This window comes from Lepidothrix coronata, unplaced genomic scaffold (genome assembly GCF_001604755.1).
Source record: "Lepidothrix coronata isolate B3197 unplaced genomic scaffold, Lepidothrix_coronata-1.0 Scaffold44, whole genome shotgun sequence".
Taxonomy (NCBI): domain Eukaryota; kingdom Metazoa; phylum Chordata; class Aves; order Passeriformes; family Pipridae; genus Lepidothrix; species Lepidothrix coronata.
Window position 1 is genome coordinate 1484731 of NW_016690224.1, and position 21247 is coordinate 1505977.

The 21247-nt window shown below is 40.3% G+C and overlaps 1 protein-coding gene across 5 annotated transcripts in view; it reads right to left on the reverse strand.

Annotated features, from left to right (window-relative positions):
• Positions 1-21247, reverse strand: part of HECTD4 (HECT domain E3 ubiquitin protein ligase 4) — a 70306-nt gene that overhangs the window by 31136 nt on the left and 17923 nt on the right. For 2 of the 5 annotated variants that reach the window (XM_017814244.1, XM_017814246.1), the window contains 30 exons: positions 20756-20948; positions 19232-19393; positions 19023-19136; positions 18685-18825; positions 18094-18326; positions 17553-17698; positions 15738-15808; positions 15091-15196; positions 14373-14493; positions 13367-13495; positions 12077-12201; positions 10905-11058; positions 10498-10598; positions 9546-9744; positions 8550-8696; positions 7338-7442; positions 6437-6600; positions 5861-6094; positions 5536-5728; positions 5265-5369; positions 5093-5181; positions 4574-4749; positions 4030-4165; positions 3728-3869; positions 3463-3629; positions 2752-2898; positions 2270-2454; positions 1690-1843; positions 1138-1418; positions 481-670 (listed from right to left, as the gene is read on the reverse strand). In XM_017814244.1, the coding sequence (XP_017669733.1) occupies positions 481-670; positions 1138-1418; positions 1690-1843; positions 2270-2454; positions 2752-2898; positions 3463-3629; positions 3728-3869; positions 4030-4165; positions 4574-4749; positions 5093-5181; positions 5265-5369; positions 5536-5728; positions 5861-6094; positions 6437-6600; positions 7338-7442; positions 8550-8696; positions 9546-9744; positions 10498-10598; positions 10905-11058; positions 12077-12201; positions 13367-13495; positions 14373-14493; positions 15091-15196; positions 15738-15808; positions 17553-17698; positions 18094-18326; positions 18685-18825; positions 19023-19136; positions 19232-19393; positions 20756-20948 (4610 nt within the window). The remainder of the gene's footprint in view (positions 1-480; positions 671-1137; positions 1419-1689; positions 1844-2269; positions 2455-2751; positions 2899-3462; positions 3630-3727; positions 3870-4029; positions 4166-4573; positions 4750-5092; positions 5182-5264; positions 5370-5535; positions 5729-5860; positions 6095-6436; positions 6601-7337; positions 7443-8549; positions 8697-9545; positions 9745-10497; positions 10599-10904; positions 11059-12076; positions 12202-13366; positions 13496-14372; positions 14494-15090; positions 15197-15737; positions 15809-17552; positions 17699-18093; positions 18327-18684; positions 18826-19022; positions 19137-19231; positions 19394-20755; positions 20949-21247) is intronic. The other 3 variants (XM_017814248.1, XM_017814247.1, XM_017814245.1) reach the window with 3 other exon arrangements.

Consider the following 21247-nt stretch of genomic DNA (forward strand, 5'->3'; position numbering starts at 1 on the left):
ATGAAACAAACAGTACAAAAATGCAAGAGAAGGTAACGTTGGCCGTTTGACATTCAGTGATCCCAACGTCCAGGTGAGCACTGAGAATACTAAAGAAGGTTTAATAGCAAATTACTGTCCAGCTTATGCATTATTAAAAGCAATGCTTTTAAAGCCACTTTGCTTTGACAGTTCTATTTGTTAGTCCTACACAGTCTGTCACACCACAAACAAGACAAATGATACTCCATCAGAAAAACTGACTCTAAGTAGCTAATTTTTCATGTGATTGTTTTCAGACAGATGATGTTGTTCTGTTCCTTTGCATTATCTTATTGTTTTGCCAGTAAACACAACAAATTGGGAAGACACTTTGCTTTCCCATTTGCTATTACATCTAGGATGGATTTTTCTACAGCTGCTGCACTGAAAAAAATAAAAAGAAAATAAAGTCAACTGGCAAAATTGGTCCCTAATTCCAATTCAGTAAGCTAAGATTACCTTAGTAATGGCTGAAGGACTTCATGGGATGACTGATCTTCTCGTTTATGAATAAAGATGGAGAGTTTACCATCCACTGCCTCGCTTTCTTCTCCAGGGTCTTTATCACCTTTTATGGAATTTTTAGGGCTGGCTTTTGCCAAGGTAGTATCTGGCTCAGAGGCAGTTGGAGAAAGAACTGTCTGGCATCCTTGAAGTAGAAAGGAAAAAAGAAAACAAAGAAAAACACAACCATGAGCTCATCAACAAATTTTTCTACCCTTGACACTAATACTAACACTCCTCAGATAGGTCTAAATCATCCCTGAGACACACCTTGGTCTGAGAATAGGTAAATTAGGAGGCAGATGGAAAGTCACAGGAATATCCTTCTTTCAGCACTGACATATCATATACCTTCCAATACCTGAACTTTCTGTCCATACAAAAGCTCCTTGCAGAAACAGGTTGCCCAGAGAAGCTGTGACTGCCACACCCCTGGAAGTGTCCAAGGCCAGGTTGGATGGGGCTGGGAGCAACCTGGTCTAGCTGAAGGTGTCCCTGCCCATGGCAGGAGGTGGAACAAGATCTTTAAGGTCCCTTCCATTCTCTGATTCCATAAAACATGACTTCCTTGCAATTTCTCACAAAAGCACAACACCAAACAGCTGTTGGTACCTGGTACTACGTAATCCGCCAGCTTTGCCAGCAGCAGGGAGGCAATCTTGGAGGCTGGATCACTGGGATCATCCTGCTCGCTGTTCAGAGAGGGCACCGAGTAACTCCAGGGAGGCAACTCCACATTTCCACAGTCCTCAACACTCATGAGGGGCAGAGCAGCACGACACAGCTGGAGGATTATAAGGACCAACTTTGGAGAAGGACGTTGGTCCAAGAGAAGTGACAGGAGCTTGGACACACAGGCTGGCTGGCTCAGGATGGCTTTACCTATGTGACTCCTGAAAGGGCAAAAACAGGAGTCTGTTGCTGGAAAACAAATAACTGATTGATGATGCTCTTGAAATTCAAAACAAATTGATTATTTAAAAATGTATTAAAAACCATTCCAGCGTCTGACAAAACATCTGCAACAATGGTTACATAACTTGACAGCACTGATTAAACACTAAGACTGTCAGTTTACAATCAAGATTTAGAATGGTTTGAGAAAATCCCCAAAAGAATATTCACACATAGGAAAAAAAATAGTGTAGAAAAAAGGCCTGGTACCTTGACAGGTCATTAAGAAGGCTGAGGACATCCTGAAGGGCATCGTTCCCTGCTGCCTGGTTGCCACAACACTCGGTGGCTCGTGCCAGGTGGTTGGTGAGGAGGCTGGAGACCTGACGAGCCAGCCCTGAGTGAACAGCATCTGTGGAACCACCTTCAAGAGGAATGCAAGAATACACAGTTGTCATCAAAAATGAATGTGCACACCTACAAAAAATAAATCCTGATACAGCATCTACATCCCATTAGCCAACAGCCACGTGTCTGTAAGATTATGTATGTGACAGGTGAATCCTATCACAGGAGAAAGTCCAAAGTGACAACTCAGGGTCTCTGGTTACATCTAGACAGAACAAAGTAAAGACCTGCAGTTATCTGCAAAATTAACACTCTCATATGGAGGGAAAAAAAGTGCTACAGTTTAAAAAACAATGAGAAGAAAATTGACTTATTTTTGTAATCACTTGTGTGTTCTAAAGAACCCCCACAGTACTAAGTCATGGTGAGTGAGTGCCCTGTTTTAAATCCATTTACAGCACTCCTCAGGCACTCAACAGAAAGATATCTGGAGTGTTCCTACCTTCCTCCTTCTCCCACTCCACACAGCGGTTGGCGAGCACCTGGAAGGCAGCCCAAGCCATGGTGGCCACCTTCTGTTTCTTGGTCTGCTTTTCATTGGAGCTGGATTCTGTCTGGCTGCTCAGACTGCACAGCCTGTCCATGAGCTGGACCAGCCCACTCCGCACCAAACACTTCTCCTCGCTCCTGGAGAAGAGAAATTCAGGTTTTACTTAAGGAACTTTTCAATCACTAACAGACACAACGGGAACCCAGAACTTGCTGCTAACTCTGTAGTTAATCAGTTCATTTTGCAGAAAGATGGTTCTGTCTCCCTTGTCCTTCCCAGATGAAACTCTGTATTCTGAGCTAATTTAACAGGATGTTCTCAGATGCCCCTCATGGTGAAGAAATGGAGTATATTTATACTATACAATGCTTCTCCTTGAGGCAAAGGCTAATAAGGACAGGTGTGGATGCCTCCTTCCCTTCCTGAATCCATACCTTGTGTAAGGAATAGTGCACAGGAGGCCGATGCTGTTGGCACAAGCGATGGGGTAACGGGCACACAGGGACACCACGGACGTCATCGTCTCCCCAAAGGCTTCCTGCACTTGTTCCACCATCCCGCCACACGTGAGCTCCTCAATCCTGTTGGGAGCGAGATATTTGGAATGGAAGGCTTTCTAGGTTAAAGAAGGTGAACAAACTTCCAAATGTAGCTTTAAAAAATAATAATCAGTACATGCTAAGAATTACTCAAGGGAGATTTAGATGGAAAATTGCAAGTCACTTAATGTTTTCATATGAAACATATGTAAATATGAGAGTATGGTAGTTATAGCTCAGATATGATTGAAGTCTGACTACAAACAAAATACTTGAAAACATTTATCAAATTTAGATGACAGTATCAGCTAACTCTACCACTAAGACCTAATTAACATTAATTTAGAATTAAATCAATTGAGTAAAATACCCTATATATGTATCTGTGGACATGTGATCCCAGTATAAAAGTTCATCTACAGACAAATAAAAGCATTTCTAAGAAGTTTCTGCCTCTTTACCCCACAAGGCCCAAGGTCTTTGTTCCAACCTTAGCTCTGCCAATTTGTGCCCTCTCAACTACTCACTTCTCATGGTTTTACTTCGTAAGCAATTTATAATTTTCTACAGAGACCAAAACGCTCGTTTTTGGAGAAATGAACCCACCTTGGTCCTCCCTGAAGCACCATGGTCACGGGGCCTACGAGGTGGGTCACGCCCCCGACCCGAACGGCCGCCGTCAGCAGCTCCCTCATGTGCACCAGCGCCTGTTTCCTGGTGTTCCCGCGGCGCCAGCGGGTCTGGGCAGCCAGCAGGAAACTGCTGCTGGACACCTGCAAGGGTTTGGGGGGGTTATTTTGTGAGTGAGACACAAAGCAGACACCTCCTGTTTTGGCGCAAGTTTGAATTTGAGAATGAAATGCTGCCATACCGCTTGGTCAGGGTTGGTTCCAATGAAAGCAAAGAGCTGCCCCAGTAAGACACTGTAGGTGGGTTTGTCCCTGCTGTCCTCGATGGCCAGGGACTGGAGCAGAGTGAAGGAGCTGCTCCTGTGGCTGGTGACGTGCCGGCGCCTGTGGGGATACAGGGTCACTGGGATACTGGATCTTTGGGATACAGGATCATTACACCCGATCCAATGAACAGCAAATCTGCTGCACTTGCAGAATTTATGAATTTATCAACACAGGCACTTTACTACAGAGCACCTGAAAGGAATAAAGCCCTGGGTACCTCTGACTTGCTCGAGCAAACTCGATGTCTTCATTCCCAATCATCTCCAGGTCGGACGGGGCCGACATGCTGCGCAGGAACACGGGCTGGCGCACGGCGTGGGAGATCACTTTGGTCTCAGAGGCTGATTTACAGGCTGCAAATCATCAAACACAAAACAATGTCACTCCTGGTGTGGGAAATTATTTACAAACTGGTTTTAAAATCACTGTGGACGTTCCAGTGAAAGCAAAACCCCAGACTAAGCAAGAACGCGCAACTAAAATCTGAGGATTTCCAGGTATTGTTTCAAATCAGTTTTCTGTTGATTTGGTTAAGTATTTTTCCCCAATAAATCAGGAGATTAAGGTTTAAATTCCACATATTATTCCTCAGACATTACTTTACTTTCATTATGGCAATCAGAAAACAAAGACTCACTTGATTTAATGCAAAAGAATGAAATTAATTAAAAAAAAAAAAAAAAAGCATTTCATTTTAAGTGAAAAAGGGAAAATTAAAAAAAAAGTTATATTTTAAAAAATGCAGGTAATTAAATATCTACCTGGAGTCTCTGCAGGGGTCCCAGAGATACTCCTTGTGATACCAGACTGTGCTGCAATAGTGACATGCAGTAACAGCTCTGCTCTGTTCATCAAGCTCTTCACCAAGGTTTTTGTTTTTGCAAGGGGATGAGAGGTCTTCTGTATCAGGGAATTCACCTCTTGGAAGAACTTCTCCCTAAGATTATGAAGGAAATATAAAAGAAGCAAACTCAATTGTGTTTTAAAGCTTTCTGAAAGGAAGTGCCACTGTGAGAAAGGTTACTTTACAGAAGACAGAGGGTATCAATGTATTTTATGCCAATAAAGTAGAAAGCAGAAAAATTAAAGAAATAAACAAGTGATTTGTTAGGAGGTACAATTAGCTGTAGGTACTAATATCAATATATTTAGCACAAATGTTTTGAACAATTTAACCAGAGACAACTTTTGGAACTCACTGAAATTCCACAGCTGATTACATTTGCCCATCTTTTAAACACCTTCCCTAAAAACACTTCACTCCACAGTCACCTACTGACCTTAATGCCAGCACCACGTTCTCCAGATCACTTCCATCAAAACAAACTTCCTTCATCGAACACAGAAGCTCCAGTTCTTTCATCTTGCTCTAAACAAAGTGAAGGGAGGGGATGAACATGTTTTGGGAGGGCAGCGTGAAGCACGAGCACACGCAGCAGCCCCACTGCTCACCTCGTTGAAGTGATAATCATAAAAGAATGGGACATTGTTCTCCAGCTTCCCATGCATGGCATCATCCACCTCGTTCTGCCACTTCTGCTCCAGCTCAGCCACACTCTAATCAAGAGACAAAAATAACACTTATTGCGCTTGTTCATCTTAAGGAGCAGAAGAGATGTTAAAAGAAAAAAATCTGAGTACATTTTGTATTTCTGTGTTTCTAAAATTCCCTTTTATTCTCAAAAAAAAAGCCTTCTGGTTCTTTGTGATCTTTTATCTTTACCTGCAATTGCCTCTCCATGGCATTTAGTTTCTTAAAGGTCTCTCCCATGATTTTACAAAGTAAATCATATTCTTCAGCGTGTTCTTCCTGATACTGGAAATTTATCAGGGACTGGAGAGCATCCACCAAGTTCAAATGTTTAATCACACATGAAACTACCATCTCCTCCATCACTTCTGGCTGGATCACTTCCCTAGGGATAGAGGGAAAGCCAAACTGACTAATCAGGAGTAACAGACAAACTCTGACAATTCATATTTACAAATCACAAGGTGCTGCATTCACAAACAGTGTTAAAAACCAGAGCGGAACAAGGACCACCCACTTTATACTGGGTCTAAATTGAGGCCGAGCACGTCCAGAAATTTCCCTGAGCTTTATCATGATTCCTGGAGGCAGCCTAATCCTTGGCAGGTCAAAGTAGTGTCCAACAGGAGGCACAAGGACGTCAGAGGGATATGTGAATTCTCTGTCTTCATCTATAGTAAGAGGCAACGGAGAGGGACTTGGAGTAAGGGCTGGAGATATGACACCATTGGCTTCCACCTGCCACTGGCACCTGGAAAAATAAATACAGGTAAAAAGGATTCTTTTTTCCCCCTAAGTCATTCAGAAAGACACATCAGTCAACAACACATTACAAAGACTAAATATTAATATATTTATAAATTAACATACAAAGCATGGCTTGTACCAAGCATAACACAACCCTCCTTTTACTCTAGAACCCCTTCTATTCTAGAGAATAGTCCCTTAGTTTTAGGCAACTCAAAACTGCTGAACAAACTCTAGAGGAAAAATTATGAAAACATCACCTTAAAGCACAACTACACAAGTCACCTTCCCACAGAAAAAAACCACATGGGAACCCTGATCAAAATGGATTTATTTTTTTTTTTACCTTTGTAACAGTTTAGATCTTAAGAGCTCTTGACAGGTTTCTTCATCTTTGGTAATTTCTGGTCCATTGTACAAGATCCTCAGCATGGAACAGGCCAGCACAGAAAGGCCCAGGGCCAGATCCACCAGAAAGGGCAAACCCCCTGACACGTCCTCTGAGGATTCCTGAAGCAGGAACAGAGATGAGTTTAACTAATCCATCAACCATGAAGCCCATCCCAACATATTTCAAGATAGGAGATTTGATATAGAATCTTATAGATAAGAGATACAGCTCTGTGTCAATCACATCTCTTACACAGAGTACACTGAAAAAAGGCTTAACTATTAACAGCAATTTATAAGAACTCACGAAATAAGGGATTTAAACATTATTTTCCTGAACCAAGAAGGAAAAGGTAAAGTTATTTTTGGTTCATTCACTGTCATCTCACAGGCCCAGTCCTAACTTCCTGGTAGTAGGATTCAAGATTCCTTTTATTTGATCCCAGCATCCCTCCCCTCTCTTCTGTATGGGCTGGAATCATTATTTCCTCATTAAATACTCTGATTTTCAGGTTGTTACAAAGAAATCCTGATCTACAGACATCAAGGGATACTAAAGTGACTTCCTCCAGGTCCAGTGCCAATGACAGGAGGTAGGTAAGACATATTTGATGATAACTATCTCCATAAACCCCTAAGCATGAGACAGCCCATCCACAGGGATCTCCAGCTAAGGAGGCCAGACATCTAAGCCTTGGCTCCTGCCAACAGATGAACTGTCTCACTGCCAAAATCACTAAGTTAGTTCTGATTTAAATTTCAAACTCCCAGCTTGGAAATGCATTTCTATGTGATCTGGGACGTGTAAGAGGCAGAAGGCAGTGGAGACTGGAGCCCTCCCTGGAATGTTGGAGTACCTGTGCTCGGACCGTGCAGGCAAAGCCCCACATGGCCTTGTCGGGGGTGTTGTGCTCCCGCCCGCTCCGCATCTCGAAGGAGAAGGTCACTGTGTCCCCTTCCACCTTCACACGTTGGTGGGAGGAGGGGAGAAAAAAAAGAAGACACATTTAAGGATTGAGACAAACAGGCAGATTTTATAGATTATTGCTGTAATGACACCTGAGTATTATTATCTCCAATTATATATTTGTATTTAAGATTCTCCCCTTTCCTAAGGGTATCTTTCAGTGGGCTATTTAATCTTAATTTTGCTGCTGGCTACCTACAATAAAACAAAAAGAACCACCATAGTTGTAAAATCAAAAGTAGAATATATCAGTGTGTTACTTAGCCTTGATTTTCATTGTTTGTCTGCAAGAAACCAGGCAATAATTAACAATGCTCTTCCTGAAGGAAGACAGACAAGTTCTTCAATTAGGAGAATGACAACATATTCATCAAAGAGTTTGCTAAAAGAGCAATATCAAAATCTATGTGTGAGAAATAAATGAAATTCCATTAACTGTGAACAATGGAGTGCTTGTCTGAAATTGCTTTCCAGTTTATTACCACCTGATTTTCTTGTTAAAATGATTTTTTGTTATGTACATAAACCCAGTTTTAATGTGGGACAATGAAGCAGCACAAACATGCAAAAGAATAATCATACTGCATAAAGTCTGAGGGAACACACTGTCAAATTACTGAAATGCTGAGGTTTCAAGAAGTTTACAGGATTCTTCTGTCTTAGTTTTACTGTCAAAAGCATCCAATGAAATTTTTAAATGCAACAGAAATGGCTGGAAAGTTGTTATGTTTCCTACTTGTTGTATTTGGGGGTTACTGTTAAAAAAATAGACTTATGCCCAGGGACCTTAAGAAAATCTGCACAGCCTCAGACTGTGCAGGGACTTCTCCTAGGAGGAGGTACTCATGAGAAGAGCAGTGCCATTAGAGACTCCAGGACTGAAACATTCCACCAGGAATTCCAGTAAGGCATAAAACAAGAGAAGCATCACACATGACATACAGCTGAGTTTAATGTTATTCCCCAAGGAATAACTCACTTAGCAGGGATAAATGTACACTAAAAAGCTTGGACTTCATTGCTATGAGTGTAAAATGGGCTTGACATGGTTTCCAAAGGGGAATCTTTCTATGGGGAATATTGTTGGATGATAATACTGTACCTTTACTAAGTCCTTGGGCCAACCAGTTCCTAAGACACTACGGCTGCCATATCCCAGTGTATTGCCTCCATACTCAGCAACCTTCCTACTGTTTGTGTTAGGACCAGCATAGATCACCAACTTCAAAACATAAAATACACTGTTAGACTGTAAGAGAAAAACAAGAAAATCTAATAATAATAATAATACTTAGCACTTACACCGCGCTTTCCATTCTCAAAGCGCGTCCTCAACATTAACAAACCCTCACAGCTCGGTGAGGGGAGGAGGGTAAGTATTATTATCCCCATTTTACAGATGGGGAAACTGAGGCAGAGAGGAAATCCTGAATTCCAATCCTCATGCTGAGCTGACTAGAACACACTGCTTCTCTACCAATGAGGGATTGATCCTGCTCCCATCAAAGTTCATGTTCTGTCAGTGACTTTAGTGGGAACATGATGAAGCCCAGAGTTTTCTGGGGGAGTTTAACCACTAATGGGTGACATTAATATTAAAGATGTCCATGAATAACTAATGGAGTATCACAGGACTTGCTCTGTGTCAAGGAACAGACAGCAGGAATTAGCAAGCAGCACAAGTAGCTCTCTGATAATACAAATTTATGTGCTATTAGTTGTGTTCTTGAAATTGAAAATACTTGTTCATATTAATCCATGTAAACAAGTTATTTGTCATCAAAGAAAAAAGTAACCTCTCCAGTTCTGCCCAGTTTAAACCAACTGTGCTGATCAGAGGAGGCAGCTCGATTAGAATTTGAGGAATCAGGAAAACTGAACAAGAGCCAAGGTGAGAAAGAAGTCAAACTCTGACAGTCTGAGCCACTTTGAAATTATTTTTTAAAAAACCTGAGGAGCTGATACAAATTTCTGAGGGGAAAAACCAAACCAAAACACACCCTAATCCCCCCCCCATATTTATCCCATTTCAGAACTGCTGCTACTTCTTTTGAGGAAACTTCCTCATTCCAGAGGTTCTGAACTGGCCCTTTCTTACCTTATCATAATCATACTGGGAAGAGCATCTGTTGTCAAATCTAAGATACAAACAGCGGGCTCCTGGAATGTGGACAGTTTCCTTAAATTTATAGTTATCCCTGACGGGATGAACTGTCTCTACAGTCTTCCCAGCAGCCCACGGAGCAGGGATCTTCAACCCAGTGAGGAATCCTGGCTCTTCTTTCTCTTCCAGCATTCTGAAATGACAGGGAGAAATTAGTCCTAAAATTCAACAGACAGATTTCTATTATTCATTAAAATATCAAATACTTAAAATCACCTCTCAGCATCAATACAAAGGGACACAAGGTATCGACTCCTGGGTTTAGGCATAACTGTATTGAGGGAATTTATACATTATATGTATTAAACATTTTCAAAAGTTCTTTAATGCTACAAGTTTTCCAACACAGCTATTTTTAAGTAAGTAATTTTTATTTAATTTAGCTGTTTGTTTCTGTTTTTAAGCAGGAGCTCTAACTTTGAGCTGAGACACAGGATTTAAATGCAGGAGTTCAAACTTTATCTTTCTCTCTGTAAATTAAACAATTTAATATCTTTGCAATGGTTTAAATTCTGTATCTCCTGCTGCCAGAGCAATTTACATTTTCTCTTGATGGTCTTCCTTAGCCTGATTTATTGAAGAGGAACATTTGGAATTAATTCTTAATGCTTGAGGTGAGGGGAAAAAACAAAACAAACCATACTCTGTGTAAACAACCTGAAGATAGTCATAGCTTAATTATATATGCAAAAAAAATTGGAACTAATTGCCTTTTTTAAAGGCTTATATAAATCTAAAACAGCCTTGGAAATCACTACAACATGCCTTTAAAAATTAACTAAAACAAAAATTGCTGCTTTCAGATTTATCCCACAACAATGGACAAATGAACATTACAGCTCGGAGAGTTTGTCCCACGAAAAGACCCAAATGTAAGGAAAATCACCTTTCATCAGGTAAGAGCTTCCCTTTCTGCTCTGAAGAACAACTGGGGGAACTGTTCAGTTCTGAGAAAACTGGAGACTGGGTTTTGAGCAGCAGTGCAGTCTGTGGCCCAAAATACACAGTGTTAGGGACATGCAAACAGAAAAGCACTTTAAAAACTCACAATTGAAATAATTAACAATCCCACTGCATGTTGTTACTGACAATAAATCATTACTGTGGTAGCAAGTGAAATTTCACTTTCAGCTTTATCAGCTTTGGCAGCTGTTGAGAAATTCTTAAACTCTGATCTGTGGATCAATTACTGCAGAAAGTTGACCAAAATCTGCAGCATTTTAGAACATGTTTAGGACCATTTTTAGAACAGTTTTTGTCCTTTGCAGCCAAGAGCTGCCACAGAGCCCATACCTGACTGGTATAAAGAACCAGCTGCACCAGCTGAGGCATCAGGGCATCAGCCATGGTGAGGGTCTGCAAATTGGGGTGCATCAGAGATGTCAGCAGGACAGGGAGCAGGTGACCAAGCATTGTAGCCTTTGTAATCTGCTCCAGCCCTTTTAACCTGTAAGGAGAGTCATGGTTTACATAGGAACAACTATTTTCACAGAGTATCACTTCTCTTTTTAGTCAGTTGTTTAATCTTGTAGCAGGCAATTCAAAATTCAGCACAGAACATTTGCATTATATTAAAAAAACCACCAAGAAACTTCATCTTGAAAACATTTATTTCTCCGAAGTGTCAGTGCCCTTGTCTTTGCTGACAATTCTCACTAAACTATCAGAGACCAGAAGACAGTAAATCAACAGTTTAATAATTACTTAGGAAATGCTAAGCTCCCCTGGGTATGGGATGAAAGTGCCCATCAAACACAAATGCACTTGTTCAGTTGGATATCAGCTCCCAGCACACACAGCTCAAAGTACATGAAAAGAATGTGGAGCTACCAAAATATATTTGAGCATGAAACCATCTGAAAATATCTCCAAGGAACTGTGTATTGTCAATAAACACAACTAATCTTGTGGGCACAGAAAAGCAGGAACTGAAACCTGAAACACAGCTGGGAGAGGGAAGTGTTTGTTTAAGGAGAGAAAAGTTCACAGCTTCTGTTTATATACCATTCCCAATGTATATTTTTAGGAGGAGGGAAGACAGGGAAGGGCAAGGTGTTGCTATCTGATGAAACGTGGGATATCAACAACATCCAGGGCTTGTCACCGGATAAAATATCCAGTCCAGCTACTAGAGATGTAATAACCAGGAATTTCAAAATAAACAGGAATATTCCCAGCTAATTCCAGTTTATTTCCAGGTATCCTCCTCATAAATATCATTGTAACTGACTAAAACCTTGTCAATTTGAGGTTCCTGTGGATACAACAACCTATAGACTATCAGGACTGACATGGAGAGTCTGATTCTCAATTCTTTTTAAGTGCTAAACCAATGCTATAGGAACAAATAGATCCTATACATTCAAAGCTCAAGTTATAAAGAATAATTAATGCTAATTGTGCTTGTACAATAAACCACAAAAAGCAACACTGTTTTCAAATTAGGAAAGTCCTCCTTGTCTTACCTTTGCTCCCTGTCAGAAATGTCACTGTTTATTAGTGCTGTAGTGACTTGTTGCAGCATTTCTAAGACCTCATCACATCCTGTCAGAATTTGTGTAGCCAGAGACAAAATGCTGGTCTTTAGTTCCTGGGGACAAAAAGAGTTACAGGATACTTAAATTTTTGCAGAATCCCCACAAAAAGGACAACAGAACAAAATGATGGGTTTCCAAATGAAAAGAATGATAATGTGACCTGGCAGGCCTGCAGCAGGAGAGCCATCCAACACTTAAATTTGATTAATGTTAAGCCCCAAAGTGCTGGGAGAAACTAGGTGCATGTTTTACAGGATGCACATCCAGTTTCTAGAGGGAAGGAATCCCCACAGTCCAGCACAGCAGAGAGCTGTTAAGCCAGCCAAGGTACAGCACTGGTGACAATGTCCTAGGAATGAGCAGCACTGTAGAGAGAGAAACTGGACAATGAAAACGGGGGTGAATAGTGACACAAGAAAAATACCACAGTATTTAGCATTTACTCAATGAGCCTGAACAAGTAACTTTCCACTGCAGCAGGTTACAAGCACACACAGTCTGAGAGCAGCAGACAAAACCAGCTCAGAAACAATACCAGAAATTCAGAAATCAGTACCACTAGAGGAGAATTATTACAAGAACTACTGTGACAAGACAACCTGAAGCCAGGACAAACCTGACTTCTGGGAGCTTGTTGAAGGCTTTTCCAGAGGTAATATGAAATGACACCATTTTAATAGATATTATCAAACCTTGTCCCCTAACAGCTGCCTTCCCACAAAGTTCATTGATTTTATTTCGAACAGATGGAGGTGGTTCTACACAGGCTTTGTAAGTTAAAAATGCAAAAAAGCAGAAGCCAGGTGAGGCAAACAAGAAGACCCTTTTCTATTAAAGCCTGAAAAATGGTTCTTCAAGGACAACCTGAGTGATTTGGAGAAGAAAAAGTGTGGGGGGGTAACGTGACCAGGAAGGATTCCTGGCACATGGATTTTCTTACTAGCACATATTTATTAAAATACATTTTAAACCTCATTATACATATATTTAGGAAGGAAGTGTCTGCTCTCCCTGACAATATAGAACCCAAGTTGGAATATTCAACACAGAACAATGGCAAACTTTACTAGAGACAAGTTTTTTCCTGTTCTCCAGCTATTTAACTACACCAAGAGGAAAAAAAACCAACAAAAACACCAGCAGAAAGCACTGCAGGAACAAGGTGTCACAGGCACAGTGACTGTAGAGAGCCATACTAGAATAAAACTTGGTGTTTACCTGTACCTTCAATGTCTCTCCCTGCAAGGAGCTGTCACTGTCATCATTTTCATCAGGTTTAATCAAAATAGTGTTACTGAGGAGGTGGTTCTGTACAGCCATCAGGTACCTCAAGCAGGAGGATGCAGCCTTTAAATAAACAACACACTTTGCATTATCTGAACCTTTAATCACCCCAGAGTCAGGCAACCCTTGTACTTGGAAATTGGGAAAGGCAAAAAAGGTTGGGGAACAAGACAAGCAAAAGCAAAAAATAATTTCCCTTGAGTAGAATTTTTTTTTACCAACTTAAAGCTTAATACATATTTTAGAGGAGAAACTGGTTGCAAACCACTGAATTTTTATTGAAATAACTCACAAAAATGCAAAGAGGCAGCACAATTTCATTCAAGTATGGAACATTACAGTAATACCCAAGTACTCTAAGAATTTTTTAATTCTGAAAATAATACCAGCACAGAGCTAAATTTAATTCCTGAAGGTGTTACTTCTTTCCCACCCTCCTGCAGCACAGGCCATGATCTCCTGTCCCCTCCTCATGTTTGTATGGAAGCCCACCTCCCTTTGATCGGGAGCTGATCCTGATGAAAACATGTCCACACCCTTTTACCATCAAATGTCAACTTTCACTCATTTTGATCTGTAAATGATAATTCTTTCTGCTGTATGAATCACTGTACACAACTGTATTTTTTGGCTTTAAAGCTGCTGTGATGCTTTGAAGATTGAGATACAACAAACTTCTCTTTAACTGAAACAGCTCCCAGAGCAACTGGAAAAAATATATCCACATATAAACCTGTTTTAGCACTACTGTGTGATTTACTTTGCTGTGAGAAATTGTTCCTTCCTTCCCTGCACAGCATAAACAAGAGACATTCTTTTCCCGGATTTGTTAAGACAAACTATAAAAGTTTCACCTCCACATACTCTTTTAAGATGAAGGATTTAAGGAACATAAGAAGCCTAAGGTAAATATGCTTTTATCCAAACACATTTTACTTACAGGCACAGTTGAAAGAAGCCTTTGAAAATCATCTTTAGATACAGTTTGGCACTTGGTGATTAAGACACAAGATTCTCGGACAACAATCTTGAGAATGTAGTGCAACAGCTCATCATTTAGTCTTCAAAAGAAGCAAGAAAGGTGTAAAATGTTAATAATCTAATTATTGTGTATTTTGTACAGCTCAGCTCCAAAGTCTCTGCGAGCTGTACCACAAATGATGCAAAAACAAAACAAGTATCTGTTCAACTTCAGAGTCAGACACTAAGAAAACCAAGCCTGAAATGTGTAACAATAATCAGTGCAACAGATTTCCAGGGATTTCCTACATTGTCACACCAATCTATGACTTCTTATGGCTCCTATAAAAGACTCCTCCCAGCTTGAATAGTACCTGAGACTGGCAGTTTTACTGCTGAACAGTCACCCAATGTGATATGCAGAGTAATGTCATAAAACTGTATTTATGAACTTATCATCCACGTTTACCATGAACATTGTAAGGAGCAGGGAATCCCAAACCAAGTGTACAGAAGTCTCCAAAGTTTGTCCTAAAACATCAGACCTCTCTCTCCCTCGTCCTGATGAAATTCTACCCACTACAAAGACAGCATTTCAGGTCCCACTGCAGCGAGACAACAAGCAATTTCAGCAGAAGTTCATGCAAGTTTACCTAAAGCAAACAACAAACACACATTGTAAAGGGGAGGCTTTTTACCTGTAATGATCATCATCTTCACTCCCAAATCTGTTGTTCTGAAGCTGCTCAGCTAAATTAGTCAGGATAACATCACGCAGCTGAGACAGCCCACTGTTCCTCTCCCCTGAAAAGGAAAAACCTTTACAAAGCAGCCTTTTACAGAATTAATTTATTTTTATTTCCCCTGATATCTTGCTTAACATCCACTGCTGCTCAGAAGTGCCTGTATTTAGTGTAACCCAATGCCCTGGTGTCACAGGCTGAACACTTTCTCTGCACAAGGCTCTGTTTGAAATTCCAAACACTGACACACCAACAGGTTCCTGTGAGATAACAAATCACTGAGCATCAGCTGCTTCCAGCTCCAAATTCCCATTTCATGGTGAATGCCAGTAGGTTATTTCTCCTTCACTAAGGACTAAAATTACCTTTGGTTACTGTGTACTTGCAAATTTTTCTTTTCTCCACCTAACCTACCCCTGGCCAAGCAGCCACTGAGAAGGCAGCTCCAGAATTTGAAGCATTCCATGATTTCCTAGAAAAGGACGGATTTAAAGCAGAGTAGTGCTCAATATCCTGAACTGTTCTCTCTCCAGAGCTTGAGAAGTATTTCACTTTTGTTTGCAGTTAGAAAAACCACACTCTCACATGTCAGACATTCTCACCTTCAGTTAAGACCAATTTCAATAAATTATTGATTTCTGCTTCACCAGGATACAGGATATTTAAACCAGAGCTGAAGAGAAAAAGAAAACCATGTATTACTTAATGTATTCAGAGTTGAACAAAACAATTTGAGAGTCAGACTCTCAACTTATCATCTGACATAACATTTAGAATGACTGTGTAATGGCTTCTTCCAACTTAGAAAGGCATACTCCATATTTTAACATTGATTTAAGTCATGAAATAAGCAGCTGTTTTCTCCAGAAATCTCTTGTAATCAACTCTATTTATTGTTTAGGTTCCAAAGCTTTTTCAAGAGCTGTTTGCTTCCCTCTGAGCAATTCCCCATTAATCAGTTGTATATAAGACAGCACAATAATGTTGTTTAAAACAGAGAGATGTCAGGAAAAATGATGATGGCTCAGAGAGTGACTCCAACAACTCTGGTGATGGGGTGAGAGCTGTGGCTTATCTGTGATTATAACAATGAAAAACACAAATACAATAATCAAGAAATCACTACTGCTGCAGTTTTATACTTATTGAAGCCTGGGTTTTTATAGAAGTCTTAGTTTAAGCTCCACAGAAGGTTCTAGAATGAGCATTTCAGAAACACTTCTTGTGCAGGTATTTTTCCCTTTAACTTGATGAACTTTGTCCTTTCTACCTGAATTGCCACATCAAGATAGAAGATCACAATCACTTCAAAGCAGCACTTCCTGACTGTAAGTGCTGCAATGATTATACAACCTTTTCCTTTCCTTTTCCCCCCTCTTCTTTTTCAATAACATTATCACAGAAAAGAAAACTGAGACGTTTTTCAGCCTCACACTGAGAGCAGAGATTATTGCAGCTCCTCTCCCTCTGGCTCACGCTGATCAACTCTGATACAAACCTCAGGAAAAGTTATCACACATTGCAAGGTAAGTTTGAGGTTCCAATGGCAGCAGAATCCCCCCCAGGAGAGAACAGGAGGAAGGAAATATTACCTAATCCCCACCTCTGAATTGTTTAACAAATCACAAGACACAGGGTTAAACAAGGGAAACAAGGTGTCCACACAGGTGACAGGATACACTTTTCCCTGTCAGAAAGGCCCTGAAAATGCCAGATAATCTTACTAGGACACACTATTCCTCTTCACTCAGAGCTGCATAAAGCCACAGAAGTTTGGAATGCTGTGATTCACACAGAGAAAATGCAGGTTGATCTCGAGAAGACTTTGTTCTCGACTTTTGGAGCACTTCCCACTGGAAAGCAGATATTTGTACTTGGGAGGTTGGAGACAGCATTCCCTGGCCTTGAGATTCACATTATCTCGTTTGCATGAGACAGCCACACTTCTTTCCCCTTGGCCTTTAATCTCAGAGCATTCCTCAAGCATTATTAATTCTGCTTCTCCTTACATTCCTTTTGTTCAGGAGAACTTCAGTGTTGCCACTTAAAACACTGGTTTAACAGCTGCCAACATCAGCTTTGCCTTTTCCTGAATGCCAAGAAACTGTATAAGCTAAATATGGAAGTCATTCAAGCCATCAATGAAATGCAGAGAACTTTGCTTGAATTTAGCAATTATTTTATAATAAACGTTTAAAAAAGTCCTTAAGAAAGCCAATAAAAAAGCATCAAATTAAAAGTATTAAAAGCAATTACTACCCGTTATTTCATCACGACAAACCCATTGTATTTCTCCCACAGACACAAGTTCTAATAATTTTATCATACTAGGTCTTAAAATTGCTCATACTAAGTTTTATCATATTAAAGTTACAGTGCTGAATAACAATTTGAATGTTGAGAATACAGATATTTACCTAATAGCCAGACAAACCTCCTTCTGAATTTCAGAGCAAATCTGGTCCCTTGGGGCCATCAGTAACTGCCAAAGCAAAAGGCCAGACCTTCTGACAATGTCTCTGTTCCTTTCGGTTTGGGGGCTGAAGAAAAACTTAAAAACCACCTGAGGAAAATCAAACACAACAACATTAATATTAAAAACAAACATTAATCACATTAACTCCTTTTCTGCAGTTTGCCTGGGTCACTAGAATATGACTTTTCAGAGTCAGAATCTGACTTTGAATCAAAAAAATGGAAAAAAAAAGAAGAAAGAAATCAGGAAATAACCTCTCAGGATTTTATTTTAATCTGTAGGGGTAGTGATTACATTCACATTTAAATTAGGACTCTTTAATGAGTGTGTAAGATACTGCAAAACCACTGCTAAATCAACCTCATTACACTGAATACAATGGAGAAAAAAAAACCCTAACAAAACCAGGGGCTGACTGTACTCTAAAACAACTCTTATTTTTTATTTGTCTATTGTGAAGCACATTTAAGGTGCCTTTGTACCTGAAAGACCACGAGGATGCAGCGGATGATGCAGGTGTCTCCATTCACCATGGCCTTCTCCATAATGTCACAGATGCTGCTGAGGTGATGGGCTTCAATTGGATGCTGCTTGCCCAAAAAACTGGTGATGGGAAGGTTGTTGCTGGCTGCCAGGAGGTTGAGTTGGTGGATACACATGGCACCAACATGGTGCAGTAACTGGTTGATAACCTCGTTTGTGGTTGTTGCATCCCCTAGAAGAGGAAAGGAGTTCAAATGCTGTCTGTAAACACAGATTTTATCATCAGCCTTTGCTTCTAAAATGCAATGTGTCATTAACAGCATGAACTTCAGGACATAAAAGAACTGCCCACATCACTTTTTTAATGTGCTAAAGGAAGCAAGAACCTGGGAACTTCCACATCTCACCTTGTGCTTTTCTCTTTCTCAAAACAAAGCTAAAACATGACCAATATTTACAAACACCTTTTCAAGAATGAACTCAGCTTTTAACAGAAAGCTTCAGAAGGCAGTTTCTGTCTATTTATGTTTTGATAATCATCAGTTTCATTTCCACTTTGTATAAAGTGCTGACTTGTGGTTTTAGCTCACCTTTGGGCTCTGTGATGACGTGACTCACTCCCAGCCTCTGGCACACACAGTGGAATGCCTGGTTCCCAGGATTGCACCACTGATCAATGTAATCATTGGAGCACGTCCAGATCATGTTATTCATTGTATCATAACAAGCACCTAAGAAAAGGAAAATATTTCACACATCAAATTGAAGACAGTTTGTTAGAAAATTGGATTAAAGGATTTCTATAGCAGATATAAATCCATATGAAACCCCACCCACTGCAGAGCTGCTTACTGCAAATTAAAATCCAGAGGGATGATTTAGAATCTAAGGGTCTGAAATATTCCCAAGAAAGGGATCTACTCCTCACCAAGTCCTGGAACTAGAGCACCACGTCCAAGGGAACTCCCTGCAGCATCGATGAGATCTGCTCTGCTGGTGAACTGCCCGTCCGAGATGTTGAACACCAGGCTGGAGGCAAGAACTGCACAGGAACAAATCTCCAATAAATTTCTGAGAAGTTTATTGTATTTCAGGAAGCCAGGGACTCCAAATGTGCCATAATTGTAACCAACTTACTTTTTAAGGATGACAAAGCACTTGTTCCTCCGAAGAGAGAGCGGGTGGCGGAGCTGCCCGACCCCCCCGGGGGTGGGACCAGCATCACCAGGTACGTCCCACAGGTGTAGATGGGGGTCTTCCTCAGCATCTTCAGGGGCAGCCCACAGCTGGTGTTGGCAGCTGAAATATTGACCAGAAAATGTAACACAAACAGGCAATTCTACAGAACAAGGCAGACTTCCATTTAGGGCTTCAAAGAAATCAATATGGAAATTCATTTAAGCCCTGCTTTGCAGCATCTAGAAGATGCTGAAGAATTTTGTAAAGAATCAGAGAATGGTTTGGGATGGAAGGGACCTTAAAGGTCATCCAGTTCCAAACCCACGGGCAGGGACACCTTCCACTAGACCAGGTTGCTCAGAGCTCCCTCCAACCTGGCCTTCCAGGGATGGGGCAGCCACAGCTTCCCTGTACAGGGGTGGCCTCACAATCCTACACATTCAACATCAATCCCAAACAGTTTCACACTTTAACCAAAGAAAACAACTTTAAAAAATAAAATAAATAAATAATTAACCATAGCCAAAACTGTTTTAGTCATTGTATGGTGACACCCATACTGAAAGCACTGTCTTAGAGCCAAATAATCTCCTCACATAAAGGGATCACTTTGAGATTCACTATGCATTTACTATTTTAAGTTCTCCTGCTCCACAGGAAACGTACAGAGCCATAATGATCTCACTCCTGCAACAGCTGATCAACACTTTTCTGAGCACTGACTAAAGAATTAGCCAAGAATAACCACTTACTCCCCTTCTTCTGGAGCATTTGAGCTGTTCAATGGCAAAACACAGCCTTTAAAATAGCTCTCCGAGCTAACTCTGCCAAATTCCCTGGAAACATAGCTATTTCATTTATAATTTATTTTTATGGAAATACCTTTAATTGTTTCAAATTGAAGAATGAAAACTCATGTACTTATGAAGGAAGTAGAGATATAACTCAAGATAAGATTTTAATCAGTTTAAGACAAATCTTACAAAGCTCCAGATCCTCCTGTAAGCCATCCATGCTGTTCATTCAAGATTCCCTAATTAACTTGTTTCCACAAAAGAACACCCAAACATTGTGCAAACTACCTCAAAAAAAGCACAAAATTACTTCAAATTTATAATTTTCAACTGACTTGTGAAACAATAGTTACATTTTCTAAACTGCAGGCCATTTTTACATCCCAATTAGAAGCCCAGTTGAACTGCCAGCAGAGAAATATAATTATCGGTTTGCTAAAATATGGTAAAAACTAGTCCAATAATTGAATTGGAAAAGGATGCTACAAGCATTCTTCCCACTTTTCATTCCTAAACTTTGCTCCCAATCAATTCCTAATTCAGCAAAGCAGCTGGTAACTGCAGTTTTAAGCAATTACTGTATATATCTGGTTCTGAGGAAAAATACACTTTTTTATTCTTTAACCTGTCCTAAGAGGTCAGTTATGACTAGAATTGATACTGCCTGTGAAAATGAAGCTCTTCTGACCTGCTTGGTCCTCCTTGAGTGTGTTGGAGATGGTGGAGCCCGTGAGAGCAGCCAGGGTTGCTGAAGGGGAGGCCCTGTACCGGGACAGGCGGCTCAGCAGCATCTCATTGATGCTCTTGGCAGATTCACCCTCTTTCCTCATCAATATAATTCTTTCCTGCAGAGGATTTGCTATACATAGGCCATTTTCTACCTGTTAAAATGGACAAAAAAATACTTTAGATATCAAAATCCATCAGTGACTGATCACCTCAACTGAACAGTGACATTAAACACCACAATGCATCAGGTAGGGACACAAACAATCTCTGCTGACACAAGTTCTTGCAAAAACAAAGTGTTATTAAAGCTGGACAAATGAGTATCTTTTTGTTGCTGATTTTGTAGTTCAGCAGAATAATTATATTAAAGATATTAGGTATCTTCTATTATCTTATACCTAAGATATTTAACAGAATATCTTCTATTTATTATATTTAGCCGTTTAGTCTT